The sequence below is a fragment of the Myotis yumanensis genome, unplaced genomic scaffold, assembly GCF_028538775.1.
Source record: "Myotis yumanensis isolate MYYU_CA2020_CCGP unplaced genomic scaffold, mMyoYum1.0.hap1 SCAF_2, whole genome shotgun sequence".
NCBI classification, from domain to species: domain Eukaryota; kingdom Metazoa; phylum Chordata; class Mammalia; order Chiroptera; family Vespertilionidae; genus Myotis; species Myotis yumanensis.
The window spans coordinates 194,874,547-194,899,312 of record NW_027223753.1 but is presented as its reverse complement, the minus strand read 5'-3'; the positions used below and the strand labels follow the sequence as shown (position 1 = coordinate 194,899,312).

Below are 24,766 nucleotides of genomic sequence, written 5' to 3'. Positions count from 1 at the left end.
TTCCATTTTGTCCTTCCTTCACAAGTCTACCTTTGTTATGATTTATAAAATGTCTCTACTAATCTACCTCCCAAGTTTGTCAAAATTTCTATGTAAATATATATATTTCTAGGAGAAATTCTACAAGGACAAAGTGGCATTTATTAAAATACAAGTAGAGTCATTGATAGTTTTTTGTTTAGAGGCAGTAATGTTTTGAAGTCATTTGGAGATTAAAGTTTAATCCAGTTTGGACACATATATTCTTACTAACTAGGTAACCAAATAGCATTTTAAAACTGTATTTCCAGTATGGCACTGTGACTATTTTGGCTTGGTGTGTTTTGTTTGGTTGGTTGGTTGGTTTTCTTTTTTTGACATGGTGTTTTATATTGAATTTAATTAGCTTTATATGTCTGCCTAATATCATGTGTTTTCTGATGTTTGGGAGTTTGTTATTGGGGATCTCCTTTTATGCAGTATTTTTGTTCTTAAAAATTATTTTATATGCCTCTCAAGGGCATTATGCTAAGTGAAATAAGTCAGAGTAAGACAAATACTGTGATCAACATGTGGAATCTTAAAACAAAACAAAACAAAACAAAAAACACCCCAAGTTCATAGATACAGAGAACAGATTGGTGGTGCTAAAAGGCTCGCTTCAGATAGCCTTGAGAAGAGATTATGCCATTTGAATAAATTAATATCCTGAAAAAAAGAAATAAGGAGACACAGGAGATATGGTAGAAACCCTGGCAAGAGTCAGGATTTGGTGGTGCTAAAAGGCAGAGGTAGGGGTAGGAAAAATGGGTGAACTCTTTTTTATTTTAGTTTAAATAAATTGAGTAAAAAAATGTTTAAATACATACTTATAAATTACATTTTTACATGACTACATACTGCCTCTTTCCTTTTAAAGACCAGCTAAAATTGTTTCCTCTATAAAGTAATTTACATACATCCAGTCAAAAGTAATCTTATAGCACTGAACTACTGTACCAATTTATATTTCCTCTCTAATAGTATTAATACATGAATACTTTATTATAGTTATTGTATGCATATCTTACTACCATATTAGACTATGAATTACTTAAATTTGGATCTATTTTTGTATTCCTTATAGGATCTCACCACCTCAAACATGTATTATGCAAGTATGAGCTAAACAAAATTTTTAAAGATCTACTGGATGAATATTTTAGATGCTTCAGAACAGTTTTTTTTTTAAATATTCTGAATGGAAGGTCTATGTAATTATTTTTTAATTCAGATTTTTATGTTTAAGTTTACTATAACAAATCTGTTTATTTCCTTTAGTCTATATTCAGTTTTTTCTTTACAATTCCAAGGAAACTGACATAGAGGAAATCATTGCAAAATCTGGCAAAACTCGGAAGATAAAGGCAGAATCTTGTTGTTTATAGAATGGTGTTTTAGTTATTGTCCCTCATGGAGAAAGCTGACCTGACCAGAGAGCACCAATTACACTGGAAAATAGCTTCTAACTGTCCTGGCTGGTGAGAAAAGCTTTCACTGAAAAAAGTGAAAGTACTTGATGAATAGGCACCATCTCTCGTGGCTATGTTTTACTGAATGTGGTCCAAAGTAGTGTATGATCCTGATGAAAAGTAATCAGCTAAGCAGAACGTTAGTAGAGCTTGAAACTTCAGAAATATGTGTTTCTTCAACAAATATTTGTTGAGCATCAACTATGTACCAGATTACGTGCTACATATGGAATAGTGATCTAGATCAGAAGAGAAGACTCTGTCCTGAGGCAGTATAATTTTACAAGTAGAAGAGACAAGCAAATACATAAAAAGCATATTTGGTGCCACTTCTTATAAATTCTGGTAAGGGTTTTGAAGGTAAAGTACAGGATGCTATCACAGTAAAGATTGGATGGGTAAGAGGAAGACAGCGACATACTTTATATTAAAAGCAATTAAAAGGATGTGGGATCAGTAAAACGTTGGCTGGCATTTCAGAAGGCCCTATGAAATACAGTGTCTTGATTGTCACCCTTAATTACTCCTTCCTCATTTCCCACATCCATTTAAATGCCATTTCCTGCTAACACATATCCCTTAACTATTTCTCAAAACTGAGTCTCCCTCTCTACCCTTTATTGCCATTGCTCTGGGTAAGGCTTCATTGCTTGTTGCTTGTACTACCCCAATAGCCACTAGGTTGGATCCCCACCTCCAATCTTATCCCACTCAAATCCATGCTCACATAGTTCCTGCAGTGATCTCTCCAAAGTATAAATCTGATCATGCTATTCCCCATTATCCCTTTAGTGATCCCAATCATATCAAAACTTCTAGTCCAAATTTCTGAAGATAGCAGAATCTCTGAGTGCTACAGACCTCTCTTCCAGGTTTTTATCTTGCCACATTCTGATTCATTCTTTCCGCATTATACTATTATACCTTCTTACCTTCCTATTCTTGCTGTTGCTTTTCCCCTTAAAGTATGCTGTACACACACACACACACACACACACACACACACACACACCCTCAAATCTTTTGTGACCAGTGCAGGCATCATTTTTGCAAAAATCTTTCACTGATCCATTTCATCCTCAGAATGAGCCCCTGTCCTTCTCTGTGCATATATCCATTAATAATTTTACTTATTATATAATTTTATGATTATCTGAGACCAGGAACTATTCACTTTTGTATCTCTAGTGCCTAGTCACTGTAGGTACTCAATAAATATCTTTAGGTGAATAAATAAATGTTTGCCTTAAATTGGTCTCTATGTTCTGTAATTATTAAGTGTAAATTTGTTAACATTTAATATATTTTAATATACATCCCCCATCACAAACAAAAACAATTTAGATTCACTGACTTGAGCAGGTATTTGGTTTTAGTGATGTGCCTGTAATGAGACCTGTATGTGTTTGCTACCTAGTGAGAACAGTGCCATCTATTGGCTGTTATCCAAATTGTATCCAATATTCAGGATGGAGCATAAATCACTAATCATTTTTAGGTAAGTTCACCTATGAAAAATTTTCTCATGAATTTGGACAAGAATAAAACTAACTACCACATGTATGGAAAAATTAAGTAATTTAGTCAGGTATCTCAGCAAAAGAGAATGGTTTTGTGTCCTGACATAGAAACAGACAATGTGTACCATCAACATATTGAAAATATTTTCTCTAAGAGTATAAGTATGTTTAGGGCTCTTTTCCCATTTTTTAAAATTCCTTTTAAGTGTTGTATTAATTTGTAATTCCACTAGTGAAGTATGAAAGATTTACATCATTGGCTAGCATCAGCTATCACAATTTTCTAATTTGCATATTTTAATAATAGTGACAGAGAATTCTACCAGAGAAATGTAAGGAGTTTGACTAGCTGTCTTTTTACTGTAGGAGTTCTGTTCTTTTGTTCTCTTATCTTTTAGGAATTAGTGAGTTTCTTATCAACTTTTAGGAAGTATTTGTAAATGAAACTGTAAACTCTTGGTTAGATTTGTTGATAATAATTTTACTGTCGCAGTGTTGCCATTTTATTTTGGTTCTCTGTTGCTGGATAGTTTTTATATGAAATTGAATATTTTATACAGTCAAACTTGTCAGTCTTTTTCCCTTATGGTTTCTTCTGTTGCTTCTAAGCCTAAAATGTCAACCCTACTCCATGTGAATTCTGTCTGATTCTGTTATTTGAATCAAATTAAATTTCAAATTTTATAGTTAAAAATGATTGCATATCAGCATTTCATACGTTTTTAACTTAAAGTTTTTAAAGTATATTCATTTCCTTATTGGAATATTTTGTTTCCCATGGCCTCATGAATAAATAAAATCCAAAATATACTCAAAAAACAATCTTGAATAAAATTGCACTTTTTAAGTCTGTGACAAATCAGCTGTATTTTGGTAGAATGATCAATTCTTTAAGAAAATGAAGTGCAGGTTAGTCAAGTGGTAAAGAGTTGCAGATATATTACTCAACTTACTATGATAGTGCATTATATATTTGCCCTTTTATAACAGGTATTTTTTAAAGTGTGTAAAGCAGTACATCTGATTATAGGATTTTTATTAGTATGGCAATTTTCTTGAATAAAAATAGGGCTTAATTTACCTCATTTTTAAGTTAGCAAGGAGGGGAAAGGTCAGGAGAAGACTAGTAATAGAGAGGGATCTGCATATTTTAGAATGAAAGCCAAGGAAATATTGTATTCATTATTTATATGTATTTTGGGGGGCTCTACATTAGAATTCTATAAGAAAAATGGCAACATAGGTTACAAATCAAGGCTCTGCCAATACTTTTTAATGATGACTAACAATACCCATGGCTTTCCTGAAGCAGAGACCTTTAATTATGATTAATTGTGAAGTGGTTTTGTGATTAGACTAATGTTAACTAAACAACCAGTATTTTACTATCTACATCATTTTCACTTATTACTTAAGTCAGTTATTGATTACAGGTTTTCTGAGGCAAAAGGCTAGTACATTTACTCATTATAAAATTCACCTCTTAGCAAAACATGTCTCTAACCTCCTGGTAGTAGCAAGAATGGGTGTCAAATGTCAAACTATAGGCAATACTTAAATAGTTCTTGAAGTTTTTAGAGCAGATGAAAATTTACTTAAATGTGTAATGTAAACATACTTTATCATGAACTGTTAACAGTGTAACAGTTTTTAAGATTTTTAATTTAGTTTTTAATTTATATTTAAAGAATTTTCTTTTTGTCATAATATCCATTTTCCCTGGCCCAGCTATTGGAATCCTACTTAGAAAACGAAGGTAGAAGTAAGGATAGAGAAGAAAATAAAAGTTGTTACCATTTTGCTATCTATTTTCTAGTTCTTTCTGCATTATGCATTTTATGCTCTATTTTACATATCTGGACCATTTTACATATATAGTTTTGTAGTGTTCTAGAAATATAATTTTAGCATTTCCTCATATTATTTAATATCATTCATGGATGAGGAAACTAAAGTCCTTAGAGAATAGATAGTCAAGACTAGAATACAGGTGCTCTGTTACCCAATCAACCTTTTGCCCTTTGCCTTTTGCTTTCACTTATATACACCTGCTGGGCACATGTGAAATGTACCCTGATTACAAATATTCCGTCTAGAAAGTGCCTTACTAAATAATTCAAATCAAATAAATTATTTTCTATAACACATTTATGGAAACAAAATAAATAAAATATTCATTTGACCTTTTGTGGATTTATCTACATCAGCGGTTCTCAACCTGTGGGTCACGACCCCTTTGGGGGTCGAACGACCCTTTCACGGGGGTTGCCTAAGACCATCAGAAAACACATATAATTACATATTGTTTTTATGATTAATCACTATGCTTTAATTATGTTCAATTTGTAACAATGAAAATACATCCTGCATATCAGATATTTACATTACGATTCATAACATTAGCAAAATTACAGTTATGAAGTAGCAACGAAAATAATTTTATGGTTGGGGGTCACCACGACAGGAGGAACTGTATTAAAGGGTCGTGGCATGAGGAAGGTTGAGAACCACTGATCTACATCATTGCCCATTTTGAAAACAATGTTTCAATCAACTGGATACGAAATGGATTTTTTGTGGAAAAAACATGTTTTTAAAAACTTTCTAGTATTGTCCTTTAGAGGGGGAAACACTTCAAAAAAGTAATTTTGGAAGATCTTTTAGAGGCAAAGTAAAGTAGCTTTATTCAAAGATAGAAATTATAACTTGAAATAAAACAGAAAAGTTTTTGCCAAGACATTTAAAAACTTGTGTGAAGTCCATAAAGCAAAGAGAAATAGGTAGACTGCATTCCAGATAATTGGTCCTGCGGAGATCATCGTTCCCTTCCCTGCAGTTTTGAGATGATTCAAAGGTAGAAAGACAAAGTCAGAAAGCAGAAAGAAAAGCAGTCACAGGGAATAAGTTTCTTAGAAATAGCTGTTGTAATGCTACAAAGGATTTTAAAAATAGGAAGTATTATTTTAAACTGACTTCTAAGAAGATCAGGAAAGAGATTTATGTAATAGTTTAAAATAATGTCCTGTAGCCCTGGTCAGTGGACTCAGTTGGAGTGTCTTGTCTGTACACCGAAAGACTGAGGGTTTGATTCCCAGTCACAGCACATACCTTAGATTGTGGGTTCATTCCCTATCAGGGTGCTTACAAGAGGCAATCAGTTGATGTTACTCTCTCACATCGCTGTTTCTCTCTCTTTCTCTCTCTCTCTCTCTCTGTCTCTCTCTCTCTCCCCCCCCCCCCCCCTCTGTCTCTCTAAAAACCATAAACATATCCTCAGGTGAGGATCAAAAATAAAGTTTTGTAGAGCATTGTAAAGTGTTAATATTTATGGACTAAAAGATATGCTGATACTTAAAATTGTGGTAGCAAAAGTAGCTGGTTATAAAAATGTTTTAAAAAGAAGATATTAAAACAGAGTTTAGGACTGTATGAATATTTATCCTTATATGTCACCACACACTCTTTCATTATAGAAAAAAATTAAGAAGCAAATTATTTGTGTTTGACCTTTCATAATGTAAACAACTATATTATTGAGTCTAATTTTACTTTAACCTCAATGCCATGTCAAGAAGTATTGGTAAACATAACTTGTTTTACATGGAATTATTTTAGAACTTTTGAGAGGTCTTCCATACAAATAACTGATGCATGTAAAAAGCCCTTATTTCCTGCTTTTGTGGGAGAATCTCTTGGTGTAGCTGTCAAAAAAAAGTTCTTCGTTTCTGACAGGGATATGTTAAGAAAATATTTCTACTTAATGGCACAAATGTGTAGCCATCACAGATAAATGATGGCTTGGGTTTGCTGTTTCTTCTATTTTCTGCTTGTTTTATGCTTCTAAACTTGTATTAAAATAGCCAAACATCTCTGGCCTCCATGCCTACCTTGGCTCCACTGAGGGGAGAGAATATCTACCTAGGTTTCATATGAAGCTACTTCCTTTGCAAATCTAAGCCTTCTTCCTAAGTTCTGTTACAAGGTATTTTAAGTAGTGAGGTTCCAGAGGTGGGGCTAGAAATGAAGGAAACTAATGGAGGGAGAGGGCCTCATTTAGGAAAAAGTAAAGAGGTAGTCTGTAGCATTTGCACAAAGATTTTGAGTGCTGTATGAGCAAAATAGCCCATATTGTACCCATCCAACTAGGTGGGGCTGGACAAAGGTGGTGGCACTCCAGCACTTCTGAAACTAAGGATGACTGGTGAAAAGGAAATTCCAAGAAGAGGGTTCTTCAGGCCGTGGTTGCTGAAATGTTACATATGAGTACAGACATGGTTGACAAATAAGGATAGAAGAATAAGCTTGGGATATTGTTGATAGTATTGAAAATTAAAGTGATAAATTTGTGCTCAACCCTAGAAGCAATGGAGAGTCACTGAGGTATTTTTTAAGCAGCAACTTAATTAGAACTTTGATTTTTGAAAATAGCTTTAGCAGCTATGTATAGGATGAAAAAAAAAAGGGTAAAGGAGTCTAGATTGGGAATTAGCCTTTTCCATAAAGAGCCATCTAAATATTTTAGGCTTTATGAACCATACAGTCTCTATCACCACTATTCAACCCTGCGGCCATAGACAATTTGTAAACAAAGAAGCATGGCTGTGTGTCTGTGTAGTATATGGATAGCATCACTTAATAGGGTCATGAATATGGGTTTCTTAAACAGAACTAAAGGATGCTGTAACCCTAGGTTTAGATTCACCTCTTTAACTTTCCCAACTATAAAAGACATCTATAAAATGGCATCTTTCTCTGGTTTATAATAAAGTAGCTATTATATAACTTTCTTTAAACCCCTTAAGCTCTTTAGAAATAATGTTTGATAATAGGGAGGTGAAGGCCTGGGGACTAGGGTGGAGGAGGTCAATGGGGGGAAAGAGGGAACATCTATAATACTTTCAACAATAAAGATAAATTTTTTAAAAACTGTAAAAGAAATTTGCTATTGAGAATGGAATATGTGTTATAGGTTTAATTCTCTCTCTTTTTTTTTGTGGTCTTTATTTAGACCAACTTGGTGCTAAGTTCTAGAGGCAAGATAAATCTACTTTTGAGCTACTTGTAATATTTCTAGCTTAGACCTTGATCCTAAGAGATAGAATTATAGTAACTGTTAAAATGAAATGTAGCCAGAAATATGATAAGCTGTTGATATGTGTTTCTGTCAAAATGAGATTGCATTTTACTTTAAAGGAAATGGCACAGTCCCTATACTGTGAATATGTTTAATATTTTTAAAGTTATTCATCTGAAGAAGGATGATTAAAGTGAGCTTTTAAGATGGCACTCATAACCTTTAAGATCATTAGTAGTCGCATCCAAAAGACTAAAGAAAATTTAGTTTTTACCTTTGTACTTTCTTTTCTGGCAATAAAAAATGATTAGACTTTTCTCTTTTTTTTTTCCTCAATGAAAGGTAATAAACAAAATGTATCTCAGTCTGTGAAGCAGTATAGTGTGTTAAGAATAGAGATTTTTGTCACCTGGATTAAAATTCAAGCTCTGCCACCTTATCATTTTTGTGATTTTAGGTAATTTATTCTTCATCTAAAAGATAGCATTAAGAATGCCTTGCCAGGATGGTTATGAGAATTTTGTTAAATGAGATGTATGTAAAATGCTTAACACAGTGTCTGGAACATTAAAGCATACAATGAATAATAGCTATTATATTTTTTTTAAAAGAATGTGTTATTTTGTTTAGGTAGCTTATGCTCTTTCTTGAGAATGTTTGTAATGTTGGCTAGGAAAGATATGGCACATAGAAGTTATCACATATTTGGAGCTCATATGATCACGGTAAGAACTGCCATTCTGTAATCAAATAGGTTGGTTAAAAAACATTAATTATATGCAGGTTTCATAGTTCATTAATATTACTTGTTATAATTTCCTCAATACCATTATTATTCTCTCAGATATCCAGCTATAATACTTATGAAGATTGTAATATTTATATGGAAGTTTATTTCAAATATACACTTACTGAGCATTGACTGTTTTCTAGACACTATTCCAGGTGCTAATGAAACAATGATGTAAGACAGTTGTTGCCTTCAAGAAGCTGATAGCCAAAACCGGTTTGACTCAGTGGATAGAGCGTCGGCCTGCGGACTGACAGGTCCCGGGTTCGATTCTGGTCAAGGGCATGTACCTGAGTTGCGGGCACATCCCCAGTAGGAGATGTGCAGGAGGCAGCTGATCGATGTTTCTTTCTCATCGATGTTTCTAACTCTCTATCTCTCTCTCTTCCTCTCTGTAAGAAATCAATAAAATATATTTTTTTTAAAAAAGAAGCTGATAGTCTTTGAAGGAATTATAGACAACAAAATGAGTATTTACACGGAAGATGTACTGATCCATGTAAGCCCAGGGCAGAGAATTGTAACCATGACGAAAGGAGTTTTATGATGAAACTGATGAGGTTTTCCAGAGGTGATGCATCTGGAGCTGAGCTTTGAAAGAACATAGATAAGTCAGGAAAAGGGCATAAAAGATGTCCAGACACAGGAAACGTACAGGTTTATCTAGATATAGGTTTATCTAGAACTTATAGGTAATGCATTTTTATTAACATGCATTAGAAAAGTGCTATGTGACTTTGGGCAAGTGGTTTTGCCTTCCGAGGATGTTGTACTATTAAAAGAAATCACAGACTTTCTATTCCAGTGAAGATGGATTAACAGAGATCAGATTTACTCTCCCACCTGAAACAACTAAAAAAACTGGACAAATTATTTGGAAAAACATCTTTCAAGACAATGGACATCAAGCATGAAAGGCAGTGTTTCCTAAGAGATTAGAAAAAGATTAGGAGAGCCTTTTAATTGTTCCAGCTTAAGGCCTAGATAAAGTTTCCAGGTCATGCCACAGGTAGGGAGAACCCAGGCAGAGCCTGCTGGTCTCTTTGAGTTGAGAACATGGAGCTGTGAAACCAGGGAGGCCAAAGCCTCTAGAGTGCACAGGGCAGGGAGGAGAGTAGTGAGCTGCAGGAGATCTGCAGAGGGTCCCCTTCTTGTGTTCAGCAGGCTACTCATCAGTGTGTCACTGGAGGAACCGCCCAAGGTTTGGAAAAGAGCCACCTGAAGCAATGTGAGGGATCATGCCTGTCACTCACACAGAGTTGGAAATAGTGCCTGTTCCCAACATATATCATGGCGCTTCCAATCAAGTACTAAAAAAATGTCATATCTCACAATAATGGGGGGAAATTAACTACAAACTTACACTGTTCTAATCCTGCCTAACAAATTAGGAACGGAAAGGATAAACTGCTTCCAAATGATTTAACTGTGCTCCAGAACAAAGACCAAGACTATTTATGTAAATACAAAAATATATAGCACACAACAAAATAAAATTCATGATGTGTGACATCCTGTCAGAAATTACTATGCATCTAAAAACCCAAGAAAATACCGCATATGATAAAAAAGTAAATCAGTTGAAACAGACCCAGAAATGACACAGTAATAGAATCAGTAGACAAGGACATTGATGGACTTATTATAACTGTATTGCTTATGGTCAGAGAGCTCCTAGGAAAACTGAACATATTAAGTAGAAATATGAAAACTATTAAAAAACTAATTTCTGGACATGAAAACTGCATGCCTGAGATGAAAAATACCCTGTATGAGATTATTAGAGATGCTACATTACAGACAGAGAAAGACAAATGCCAGATAATTTCACTTATATGTAGAATCTTAAAAAAAATATATAAACGAACAAGTAGGACAAACCAGACTCATAGATACAGAGAACATTTTGAAGGTTGCCAGAGGGGAGAGTGGTTGGGGGAAAATTCTGAAGGGATTTAGAAGTACAAATTGGTAGTTACAAAATAATCATGGGAATGTAAAGTACAGCATAGGCAATATAGTCAATAATATTATAACAACTATATATGATGTCAGATGAGCACTAGATTTATCAGGGTGATCACTTTGTAAGTTATATAAATGTCTAATCATGGGGTTGTACACCGGAAACTAACACAGTATTGTATGTCAACTATAATTTAAAAATTAAAAAATATATATATTTTTAAATTGACAAAAGATTTGAACACTCATTTCACCAAGGAAGATATATGGGTAAATAGGCACATGAAAGGATGTTCAACACCATTAATCGTTAGGGGAAGATAGATTAAAGCCACAGTGAGGTAGCTATTAGAATTTTGAAATTAGAAAGACTGACTATATTAAGTCATGACTAGGATGTGGAGTAACCAGAACTCTTATACAATGCTGGTGGTAATGAAAAACCACTTTGGAAACAGTTTGGTAATTTCTTTTAAAGTTAAACATAATATTTACCATATGACTCGACCATTCCAATCCTAGCTATTATGGTACCTTGTATATAAAAGGTGATTCATACCCAGGAGATATGAAAGCACATTATTTATACAGAAGTTTCACCTGAATGTTTATAGTATTTTTTTATAATAGCCAAAAAACTGGAAATAATTTGAGTGTTTGTCAACAGGTGAATGCATAGCCATTATAGTGTATCATTATAATGGAATACTACCCAACAATAAAAAGGAATGAATACTGATATACATACAACATGGATCAATTTCAAAACAATTATACTGAGTTTAAAAGCCAGACACAAAAGAGTACATATCATATGCTTCCATCATATGAAATATTAGGAAATGCCAAGTAATGTATAATGATAGAAAGCAGATCAGTGTTTACCAGAAAACTGGAAGTGGAGTGGAGGCATAGAAGGACATGGGAGAAATAAAGAGGGGCATGCAGAGAATTGTAGAGTAACACGATATGCTCATTATCTTAGCAGTAGTCATGCTTTATGGTGATATGAGTGTGTCAAACTGTATACTTTAATTGTGTGCAATTTATTGTTGTTCCATTATACCTCAATAAAGCTCCTTGAAAAAAATGTAAGATAGAAATTATACACATGTTTGGCATACTGTAGACCTTTAGGAAACAGTAATTTCTTTATCATTTTTATCTCTCTTATTATACTATCAGATCCTTGAAACCAGAAGGTATGTCTGTTTATCTTTTTATCCTCAACTTGTAGCATGGTACCTTGTACATAAGAGGTGGTTCATAAAATTTTTGAACAAATGAAAGTAATGAATTTTGAACAACTGAATGTAAAGAGAAGACTGAGGGGCCTCCATAGTACTCTAACACCATTTGTCTACAAGATCTGAAATAGTTAATCTATATATTCTCTTCAAATAGGAGGTTCTAATAACCCAATTCCTATAAGTAGGGTAAAGGTCAGTGTGAATGTGTACTTTTAAATTTTGTTTTTATGGTAGTACATTTGCTGTGTTAACCATTTTTAAGTGAATGGTTCAGTGGTATCAAATAAATGCACACTGGCAACCATCACCATCCCATCCATCCCCATAACTCTTTTCATCTTGACATTATATAAGTAGAATGATACAATATTTGTCTGTTCATGATTCAATGTCCTCAAGGTTCATCCATGTTGTAGAATATTATAGAATTTCCTTTATTTATAAGGCTGAATAATATTCCATTGTATGTATACATGTACCACATTTTGCTTATTCATTCATCCATCGATGGGTACTTGGGTTGCATTCATGTTTTAGCTATTGTGAATAATGCTGTTATGAACATGGGTCTACAAATATATCTCTAAAATCCTGCTTTTAGTTCCTCTGGGTGTGTACCTGATGTGGAATTGCTATATTATATGGCAATTTTATTTTTTTAATTTTTTGCAGAACTGCCATGCTATTTTCCACAACGACTATACCACTTTAATTCCCACCAACATTGCACAAAGGGTCCAGTTTCTCTACATCCTCGCCAACACTTGTGCTGTGCGCAAGCTGCTCCAGGAACAGTGTATAACTGCCTGCCACATGGTGGGGGGAAGGGAAGCTGCTATTGTGCTAATAGCTGAAATTGACCAAAGTTAACCACAAGTTACTGTCTAATTCTTCCCTTGGTAGTTGCAAACCTTCAGCAAAATCCAGAGTTCAAAATAGTCCCATCAGATAGATTCTGCTAGTGCAATTATTGTGTAGGTGGGGAGACAGGTTCCCGGTATTTCCTACTCCACCATCTTCCCAGAATTGGTTATTATAATAGCCAAAAATCATATAATCCAATACTAATTTTGATTTTATAAAATGTTGCTAATCTAATTTTGTTTCCAAGTTTGAGTTCTCTCTTAGCTCAACTGTAGTCTTTCTTTCAGACTTTCTACTTCTCTGACCTTAACAACCTGAAAACTGTTGTTGACAGCTGGAATAACTATATCTTCATTAACTTCCAGAATCTCCATAGTGGTGGTCAGGAGTTCAGGGAGCCTAATATATAATGGAAGTGAGAAGGGTGAACAAATAGTTTAGTGTGTAAACTGGTTTACATAAGCAGAGTTTTCTCTTTTTTAATAAATAGTCATGACTAAAAGGATTGTGCTTGTCTTGAATGTTAGCTTTGGCAGTATTTTTAGAATCTAGACATGCAGTCTATAAGGAACTCGGGGAATTGGACTCAATAAAAGTAAATATAAAGTCAAAGGAGCCCTAGCTGGTTTGGCTCAGTGGCTAGAGTGTCAGACTGGGGACTGAAGGGTCCCGAGTTGGATTCCCAGTCAAGGGCATGTACCTGGGTTGCGGGCTCGATCCACAGTAGGGGATGTGCAGGAGGCAGCCAATCAATGATTCTTTCTCATCATTGATGTTTCCATCTCTCTCCTTCTCTCTTCCTCTCTGAAATCAATAAAAATATATTTAAAAAATTAAAAAATCGAAGGAAAAAGTCTAAACATTGAGGATGGTCACCTCTACAAGCCATTAGGAAACTGACTTATCTTTTGGTTTCATCTTAGAAGCTTTTGTTTTGTCTTAAGAAAGTGGATACTCTTGTCTAAAACTAGGTCTTACAAATGCTTGGCTACCAAAGGGAGGGAAGGGAGAGGGTAGTTCTGGAGAATCATGGCAATAGAAAGACTACCAATCCCCTCACCCCCACAAATGGACCCCTATTTAGAAAATTTGAACCCTGTATTTTCTTATTTCTGGTTATGGTCATTTCTGCCTAAATAAGACCCTTTATAACATTTTTTTGTAAACCTTTATGATAAGAATTTCTAGCAGAAGTATACTTTTCTTTAAATGAATTTAAATCATAGTACAGTATATATACTAATATATATTTTTGGTATTATACCATTACACAATAATGTTTAACACTAATAAACCCTTTAAAAACTTACAGTAAAAATTCAGACTGTTCCTACTGTTCTGTTATTGTCAATACTAAGATTTATTTTTTTAAGGGAACAATATTTACATTCTCTATAATTCAATCTTGTTGATAGTTATCTAATTATGCACTACTAAGGTAAGGAATATTTTAAAATATTTTTTCTCCATAAGTTTACAATATAGTTGTGACATTGTTATTAAATATGTCCTCATTGTGTAATCCTTATATTGAAAATTGCTGTATTCCATGCATTTGTATTTGGTATTATTATCTACACTAATAAAAGAGAAACATGGTAATTGGCGTACGACCGCTACCCTTCCCATTGGCTAATCAGCGTATCCTTATGCAAATTAACTGTCAGCCAAGATGGCAGCCGGCAGCCATGCATTGAAGCGAGCAGGGAGGCTTGCTTCCTCCAGGGACTGCAGACTCCACCGTTCCCCGCCTGCCTTGCCAGACTCTCAACTGCAACTCTAAGCAACTATTACTATGTTGCAAATAAGAAGCTAAACAAAACCTGCTTTCAGTCAGCCCCGGACCGCAACATTGTATCCATGTTTTCAGCAGCGAGGCCTCAGAGCTAAAGCTGGCCCAGAATAAAAAAAAAAGAAAACAAGGAGCGGTTGAGAGCTTTTAGTCAACTGCCAACGGGAAAACAGCCCTCAGCCCCTCACCCAGACTGGCCAGGCACCCCAATGGGGACCCCCACCCTGATCCAGGACACCCTTCAGGGCAAACCAGCCAGCCCCTACCCATGCACCAGGCCTCTATCCTATATAGTAAAAGGGTAATATGCCTCCTGGCACTGGGATCAGCAGAGCAGCGAGGCTCCCAGCACCGGGATCAGCGTGACAGGGGGCAGTGCCCAAACCCCCTGATCAGCCCTGCTCTGTGCCTGATAGGAGGGGAGCTCCCCAATCCCCCGATTGCCCTGCGGCTCTGTGTGTGACAGGGTGCAGCGCCCCAACCCCCTGGTCGGCCCTGCTCTGTGTGTGACAGGGTGAGGCGCCCCAACCCCCCGCCCCCATGGGCCCTGCTCTGTGTGACAGGGTAGAACCATAACCTCCCCATTGGCCCTGCCCTGAGTGTGACAGGGTGCAGCTCCTCAACCCCCTGATCGGCCCTGCTCTGTGCGTGACAGTGTACGCAGCCCCAACACCCCTGATGGGCCCTGCTCTGTGAGTGACAGGGGGCAGTGCCCCAACCCCCCTGATGGACCCTGCTCTGTGAGTGACAGGGGGCAGTGCCCCAACCCCCCTGATGGACCCTGCTCTGTGAGTGACAGGGGGCAGTGCCCCAACCCCCTGATTGGCCCTGCTCTGTGAGTGACAGGGGGCAGCGCCCCAACCCCCTGATCGGCCCTGCTCGGTGCGTGACAGGGGGTGGCGCCGCAACCTCCCCATTGACCCTGCCTTGAGTGTAACGGGGCGGTGTCCAAACCCCCCAATCAGTCTACCCTGAGGGTGGCATTGCACCCTCCCGATTCGCCCTGCTCTGTGCATGACGGGGCAGCGCTCCAACTCCCCAATTGACCCTGCTCTGAGCCTGACCAGGGGCTGCACTTAGGGATTGGGCCTGCCCTCTGCCACCTGGGAGCAGGCCTAAGCCAGCAGGTCGTTATCTCCTGAGGGGTCCCAGACTGTGAGAGGGCACAGGCCAGGCTGGGGGACCCCCCCCCCCCCCGAGTGCACAAATTTTTGTGCACCGGGCCTCTAGTCTATATATATAAAAGCCTAAGTGACCAAACAACCAAATAACCAGTCAACCAGTCGCTATGATGTGCACTGACCACCAGGGGGCAGACACTCAACACAGGAGCTGCCCCCTGCTGGTCAGTGTGCTCCCACAGCAGGAGCACTGCTCAGCTGACCTATGGGTGCCAGATGCGGGGCTAGTAGCTGGTGAGTGCCTCTCCCGATCAGGACTGACTAGGCGCAAGCCCGTGACAGGAGCAGCGTTGCTGGGATGAGTGGGAACAGCAGGCAGGAGTGGCAGGCAGCATTGGACTGCTGGTTTCAGCCCAGTACCCGCAGGCCACGCCGAGGGACCCCACCGGTGCATGAATTCGTGCACCAGAACTCTAGTTTATTGAATAATGTTTAATTTCTGGTTCTGAATAACATTAGTACCACTTGCCAACTTAAGATGGAATTCATGCTAATCCCTGGGGTCTAATATACTCTAAAATAGCTAAAGTATTAGAAATGTTGGCACTCAAGCCCCAAAGTTATTTTTACTCTAAGCCTACTTAATATGATGAGTCCAGGAGGGTTTCAGCCAGGAGACCTGTTATGATGCTTTTCTTCTTCTGGATCAAGCTCAAGGCCCTTGGAAAAGATTTGAGGGGCAGATAGCTGCGAAAAAGACTGCCACCAAAATTCCATATCCATTCAAATTATTCACTAATCAGAGTAAAAGAAAGATACTTGCAGATGGACAAAAAGTGAGAGACTATTCACAGCCGAATTCCCTATCCAGGAAAAATGAGTGAGAAATGAATCAAAATTTTTAAGAGTAAAAGTATTTATAAGATATAAATTACTTTTAAAAATCTGGTGAATTAGCAATATAGTTTATCCCCATAGTTGGAGTTGATCCCTATATTTTACAAAAGTAATTTAGCGAGTTGCATCTGTATAGGAGAATGTATTTAGAATGGAATTATATTTCATTTACTAGTACAAATTTATTATTTTGGACAGATTTTTCTTTTGAACAGAATCAAAAAAACTTTCCTTATGCTTTTATATCTATGAAATTGCTTGCTTTGACTTCATGAATATTCTCTAGTGATTTAATTAGAAGGATCCTGAGATTTGGAGTCAGAGGCTCTTGATTTCAGTCTGTCATTTACTAGTAGAGACAAGTTACTGAACTGCTCTTACTCCCCGAGTTTCTTTATCTTGGAAATATGAACCCTATATTATAGGTAGTAAAAGGAATTAATGAAAATATAAATATGTCTTAACAGGTGATTTATCATAAACATCAACCATCAAGAATCTTTCCTTAGGAATGGTAATCACTATATTTTCAAGACAGTTGTTATAAATGGGAGAGGGAGGGAGCTGCTATGCAGGGGGATTGTGTGGAGTAGGAGACTTTAATAATACTGTTAATATTTTATTAGATGTGGACACTTATTTTGTATATTTTTCTGTCTTCAATATTTTTAATTGTTAAAAAAGTCTTTCCTTATGAAATACACAAAACTTTCCCATGAAATATATTAACCAACAAAGTGTCTATCATTTTTCTGTCAAAGGACAGTGCTGAATAGGACACTCCGAAATGTATGCTTCATAATTCTTAGCTTGCTTGGGACCTGCTTGTAAGAACATCATTTCCTTGTTGCCATTCTAGTTGTGTTACGTTGCACAAAGTATTAAATTTCAGTTGTGTGTTTTAAGTAGATGCAGAGATCACAAACTGTCTTGAGATTGAACCTGTCTCTTAGAAGTAGTGCTTGTTCCACACAGTATTGGTCTCCATGGTGACTTAAGGTCTCATGAAAAATCAAGGAATGTTGTCACCCTTGACTTGCATCTCTGCATGACAACACTGAGTTTGTGCTGAGTATCAGCTGTGCCCTTCGGCTGGAGCATGTGCTCCAGAGTTCTCCATACTCCACTGACGCTGATGTTAGATGCATTTGCCATCATGTTTATATTACCTGTTTGTCTCCTATGGGCAATTTAGTTGATAACTGTTAGAAAAATTATATTCAGTGGATGTCACAGTCTTCTATTGATTTGTTGCTGTTATATTTTAATTTGATGTCACATATTTTCAATACTTTATAAAGCACAATTACTTACATTTTACCTACAAATGTATGGCATAAAGTACTCTTTTTGTTTATCAACTCTTCCTCTCATACACAAACATGTTACCAATTAAATATTTCTCAAATCTAGTTCTTCCTGTCCAACCTTACTGCTACTGCTCCACCTCGGGCCCTCATAGTCTCTCGCCTGGAATTTAATTGCTCCCTAACGGTGCTCCTTGCCTCCAGTCACATTCCTTTCAGTTCATCCGGAAGTGTATTGCTAGAATGATGTATCAAAATACAGATCTCATCTCATCAACCTGCTGTCTCAAATTCTGAGTTTCTCCATCTTCTTTGGCACAGGTCAGCAAACATGTCCATAAAGGTCCAGATGGTAAATATTTTCAGCTCTGCCAGCAAAAGTTTCTTGCCACAAGTAATTGACTCTGCTGTTCTTGAATTGAGCACAAAAGCAACCATAGACAACATGTAAACAAGTAGGCATGGCTGTGTTCCAATAAAACTTATTTATAAAACCAGCCCCTGGTGTAGGGTTAACACCCCTGTTCTGTGATATAAAAAGCTCTCCTTGTCTTCCCTCCCATCACATTTACCATTTTCCCATCCTGTTTCCTACAGTTTATTCAAAAGCACCATTCTAATTCTTAAACTCTTCTGAGCACAACGTATTCCTATACCCAATTCTTTTCATTTAAGCTGTTTTTTCACAAATAACAAAATATTCTAATATATTTCATAAAATGTTAATTCTCAAATGATGGTCTCATATATAAACATGAGGTTGTTTAGCCACTTGCAGACATCTTTATAAATGTATTTTAAAGTTCTAAGTATTAAAAACAGTTTTTAACAGGTCCTTCATACAATCTATGAGTTTGAATACTTTCAACACATTTTTAAAAATTCTCAGAATAAGGTCACTGGAAGGAAAGTACTTTCATTTCAGCCTTATCAACTATTTGAATTAAGGTTTATTGAGAGGACAATTTTAGGATAGTCAGTAGGAATTGAAAGCATGAACTCATGTTGTGTCCTATCTTCATCACAATTGCTCCTTTCCAATACAAATAAAAAAACAGAAAATATGTTGTTTTAGGATGTTTCTTGACTGAAGTATTGCCCTTCAAGTTACTATTTAAATTCTAGTAGGTCACATTTCACATGTTTCCATATGCTAAGAAATAGCACCTCTTGAAAATATGTTGTTAAGTATGTGGGTTTGCCTCATTATTAAGTTTCAGTTATTTAGGCTATTGCCGATTGGTACAGTGTTAGGTAGTAAACAAAACCTTTTCCAGTAAAAAAAAAAAAATAGAAAAACTTAATTCTTGCATCATATTAATGAAAAATATGATTTGATTACTAAGGTGAGAAAGCAGATTGGTAGGGCTGCTGTGATGGAATGTTGTTAAAATGTGGATGGATGTTAATACTGATTATTATAAAGTTCTCTATATTTTCTGATAGTCACATAACAATGCATTAATTTAAAGCTCCATCTATTAAAACTGACCTGTAAATGTCTTTTATGGTTGATTTTTAGCCACCAGCTGAACAGGCCAAAGCCAGACTACAGTTGGTTCTTGAAGCTGCTGGTAAGTATTGATAATTAATTTTAAATGAAAACCCTTGAAATAAATCCTAGCATGCTTACAGGTGGGTCAAAGAGAAAAACACCTATTTTCATTTATCCTCACAAATTTATGAGCTCTAGATTGTATGTATGACTGTATTTTACCTTAAATATTTATTGTTGCAGTATAATACTAAAAGGTCATTCTTTACCTTTTTATTTATAAAACTAGAGGCCCAGTGCACATGAAATTCGTACCCGGGGTGGGGAGGGGGTGTGTGTCCCTCAGCCCAGCCTGCACCCTCTCCAATCTGGGACATCCCTCTTACAATCCAGAACTGCTGGTTCCCAACTGCTCGCCTGCCTGCCCGATTGCCCCTAACCGCTTCTGCCTGCCAGCCTGATCACCCCCTCACCACTCCCCTGCCAGCCTGATCGATGCCTAACTGCTCCCCTGCCAGCCCGATTGCCCCTAACTTCCCTCCCTTGCCAGCCTGGTCGCACCTAACTGCCTTCCCCTGCCAGCCTGGTCACTCCTAACTGTCCTCCCCTGCTGGCCCGGTCGCTCCCAACTGCCCTCCCTTTCAGGCCTGGTCCCTCCCAACTGCTCTCCCCTGCTGGCCTGATCACCCACAACTGCCCTCTCCTGCCAGCCATCTTTGACCACATGGGGGCGGCCATCTTGTGTGTTGGAGTGATGGTCAATTTGCGTATTACCTCTTTATTATATAGGATTGTTTTTGTTTTAATTTGATTAAGTTTAATTTATTGATCTTTGTCTTTTATGGATGGTACTTTTGGTGGAATGTTTAAGAATTTTTTTGGTTAACCTTACATCATGAAGATTTTCTCCTACATTTTCTTCTACAAGTTTTATATTTTTACATTTTAGATTTAAGATTATGATCTATTTTAATTTAACTTTTGTATAAGATGTGAGTTCTAGATTGAAGTTTTTATTGAGCCAAAGGAAACAAGGTAAATGAAATTTTATAATTACATTGTACTAATTCATTAGTTAGTTTGTTCTGGATACCACCTAATCTTAAAATACTATGTGTTTTATTTATTAACTAGAGGCCATAATTTTCTATTATAAAATAAGAATTCTGTTTTACTGTCAAAAGTAATTTCAGACTACCAAATGACAGTAGTTATATATTTGTATGCCTTTTTTAAAAATATATTTTATTGATTTTTTACAGAGAGGAAGGGAGAGAGATAGAGAGTCAGAAACATCGATGAGAGAGAAACATCGATCAGCTGCCTCCTGCACAACCCCCACCGGGGATGTGCCCGCAACCCAGGTACATGCCCTTGACCGGAATCGAACCCGGGACCCCTCAGTCCGCAGGCCGACGCTCTATCCACTGAGCCAAACCGGTTTTGGCTATTTGTATGCCTTGATTGAGAAAATATATATGTACTTATGATTTAAGGTTGGCTTGCATTTACTTCTTGCATTCTGACCCAAAATATTCACGGTCTAAAGTTTGGAACACCAGTATAAATGATATGCTAGCTTCATAAATCACTAATAGAAGTTACTTACCATACAGGGATAAAAATTGGTAAGTATTTTGACTATGAGTCTCTTTAGCCCTCTATATTACTTTAAAATTCACTTATATTTTATACTAGAGGCCTGATGCATGAAAATTTGTGCACTGGGGGTTGGGGGGTTCCCTCGCTCGGCCTGCACCCTCTCACAGTCAGGGAGTCCTCAGGGGATGTCCTACTGATGGCTTAGGCCTGCTCCCCAGGGGGAATAGCCTAAGCTACAGTCTGGCCTCCCTCTGAGAGAGGCGACCTTGCCAGCCGATCAGGGGACGGCACCGCCCCCATCACTCCGCCACTGCCGCCGCCTGGCCTCCCTCTGTGGGAGGCGACCAGACAGGATCACCCGCCATTGCCGCCCGGCCTCCCTTTGCGGGAGGCGACCGGATGAGCTGATCAGGGGATGGTGCTGGCCCCCCCATCACCCCTCCGCTGCCGCTGGTCGCACCCTCCTCCCCATCGCTGTTCCCTCCCTCTGCCTGTTGATACGTGCCTTGGCTGGCCTTGGCACTGCCTGCTTGCTGGCCCCGCCCCTCGCTGACTGGTTGTTCCGCTGTTCAGTCGATTTGCATATTACACTTTTATTATATAGGATATTAACCTAATTCATTTTATCTTTAGTTATGTAGAAAACAAGATACATTAAAATGTTTCTTGTTATAGTGTTTTAAACTATAGGCTAAAGCTAGTTAATGTGATTTCTGTCATTTACATAATATACACTCATTCTTTAGTGGCATTTTGTTTTGAATAATATGTTTTAGTTCATAAATTGAGTAAAAAAACTCTTGCTTTAAAGGAAAATATTTATGATGCTTAGTTCAGAAAATATTTTTTCATCAATACAACTATAAAGAATTTCATTTCATAGTTTTATACAGTTTTCTTTGATGTCTTGATCTTTTAATATGATTTTGAAGCATATTATAATACAAATCTGACAGTCCAAACCTCACAGTGTATAACTTATTTATATCAGTCCCAGCTGTCACTCCTCGTTATTTAAAATTTAACATTGTAAATTCTATTAAGGATAAAAAGCTAGGTTCTGTGTATTTGAGAAACTTTCAAAATATTATGACAGTTTTCAAATTTAAAGACATATATTGGTCTGGATAAGGAAAGGACAGACTTTAGTGAGATGTAACATTATTTATTAATTTCTTCTTATTGAAAATATGTTTTCTCCAGCTTTTCCCTCCTATCAATAACACCGTGATGTACATCTTGTTACAAATTGTGTTTTCCTTTTTTTATTGTTTTCTTGGGATTGGTTCTATAGAAATGAGTTTCTGAGGTTAGAGGGTATTAATCTTTAAAGCCGCTTTTTATACATTTTTGCTAAATTTTTTTCCAAAAAATCTGTGCTACTTTTCATTGCCACTGTTAATCAACCATTTTTACCAGACTTTGCTTTTTTATTCCAGTTACATGAATATATGCTTCGTTGTATGACTTGCTGTATGTATTATACCCATTTGAAAAATATCTAGTACTGTCTTTAATGAGAACCCTTGGCCTGGAGAGAGGAAGCAGGTGGATGGATAGGGGAGTAGGATATAAGCAAATATAGGTCTTATTGTCAAAGTTCCAGGTCTCCTTTCAGTGATGAATTCCAGGTGTCCTTTGTATTATTAAAAGTAAACAAATGAAATAAAGAGAGGGGAATAAAAGAACTTGAGCTCAGTCTGGTGAGGCTTGCAGTTAAAGTCTCCTCTAGGCCTAAGATTGAGGTAGGTGGGTAGGAAGGTCTGCCAAATCATGCCCATTGTGTCACATTGGAGTTTAGTTGAGTTTCCATAGAAAACATTTTCAACTTTGGGGCCTTAAAATCAGGTACAGGGAAAGACAAGGCTGTATGCTGGATTCTTGAGACAGGGTTTATTTCAGCCTTATAATTACTACTAGTGGCCTGGTGCACGGATTCATGCACATTGAAAGGAAATTAATTAGAAGAAATATTTTAATATCGCTATTTGCCCTTTCTGTATAATAGAAGTGTCAACCAAATTCATGATTGACAATGACAGATCGAAACACATGCGTGCAATTGGTGCCAGCGAGAGCTTTTTATGTATTGCGCATGCGTGATTCAACGTTTATTTTTAAACAAGAGGCCCAATGCACAAAATTCGTGAATGGGGGGTGGTATCCCTCAGCCCGGCCTGAGCCCTCTCGCAATTCAGGACCCCTCAGGGGATGTCCGACTGCTGGTTTAGGCCTGATCAGCAGTCAGACTTCCCTCTTGCAATCCGGGACCCCTTGCTCCTAACGGAACCACCACCTGCTCACTCCTTACTGCCCACCTGCTCACTCCTAACCGCCCGCCTGCTCACTCCTTACAGCTTGGCTCGCTGCTTTTTAGAACTGCCTCGGAGGCGGAAGAGGCTCCCACCACTGCCACTGTGCTCGCCAGCTGTGAGCCCGGCTTCTTGCTGAGCAGCACTCCTGCTGTGGGAGCACACTGATGACCAGGGGGCAGCTCCTGCATTGAGCGTCTGCCCCCTGGTTGTTAGTGTGCGTCATTGCGACCAGTTGTTCTGGTCGTTCTGCCAGAAGCGTCGCTGGGCTTTTATAGATATAGATTGCCAGTGACCGGCCCGTCAGTCACTTAGCCTTTTATATGTATTGATAATGTGCCTGATAGGATGTATATATAGAAACTTGCTGATTATACACAGTCTTTTCCTCTAACTTGGGGCCCAGAAGAAAGTTTTATATATAACCATTGCATTGTTATTGATTTATTAGTGAATGTTAATATTACTAATTTGAAATTAAAATACATTTTGAACATTTGGCAATGATTATTAGTGGTATGATTTTGAAAGAGCAAAGTAACATTAAGCAAAATGTAATTGTAGGATGTCATGCATATTATACCAAACATGAATTTGAAATCAGATTTTATTGTATTTATAATTATATTTTATATGCACTACACTGTTACATTTTTATATTTTGCTATGCTAAGTCTTCAGATTTAGATAGACTCTTTTTTCAGGTTCATTGCCAAGTTGCAATGGAAACTCAATTTTGTATCTCTTGTTTAACAGTTAAGGTTCTATCTAAGGTTGCTTTTTAAATCTTCAAGTGGCAATAAGATACAGAAGGATGCAAATTGTATAAATTTTTTTTTAAAATATATTTTATTGATTTTTTACAGAGAGGAAGGGAGAGAGATAGAGAGTTAGAAACATCGACGAGAGAGAAACATCAACCAGCTGCCTCCTGCACACCCCCCACTGGGTATGTGCCCGCAACCCAGGTACATGCCCTTGACCGGAATCGAACCTGGGACCCTTCAGTCCCCAGGCCGACGCTCTGTCCACTGAGCCAAACCAGTTTCGGCAATTGTATAAATTTTTAAAACTGAATCTAAATTGTAACTTTAGTTCATGATTTATTCTATAATACTGAGTAAATCCAATTGCAAACTGTTTCTGCCTTGAATTTTTTCCTTTTTAAAAATACTTTTAAGATTCAAAACCTTGACATTTTTTTCAATCATTCACCTAGAATTAATGACTCTTATTTTGAATATTTTTATATTTATGCCTTTATTACCTTTCCCACTGCCATCTCCT

General features: G+C 37.2%; 1 protein-coding gene across 2 annotated transcripts in view; it reads left to right on the top strand.

The window, feature by feature from the left end:
* The window catches only part of RSRC1 (arginine and serine rich coiled-coil 1), a 342,233-nt gene that overhangs the window by 185,766 nt on the left and 131,701 nt on the right, over positions 1-24,766 (top strand). For both annotated transcript variants that reach the window (XM_070406915.1, XM_070406914.1), the window contains exon 6: positions 19,593-19,644. In XM_070406915.1, coding sequence (XP_070263016.1) covers positions 19,593-19,644 — 52 coding nt within the window. The remainder of the gene's footprint in view (positions 1-19,592; positions 19,645-24,766) is intronic.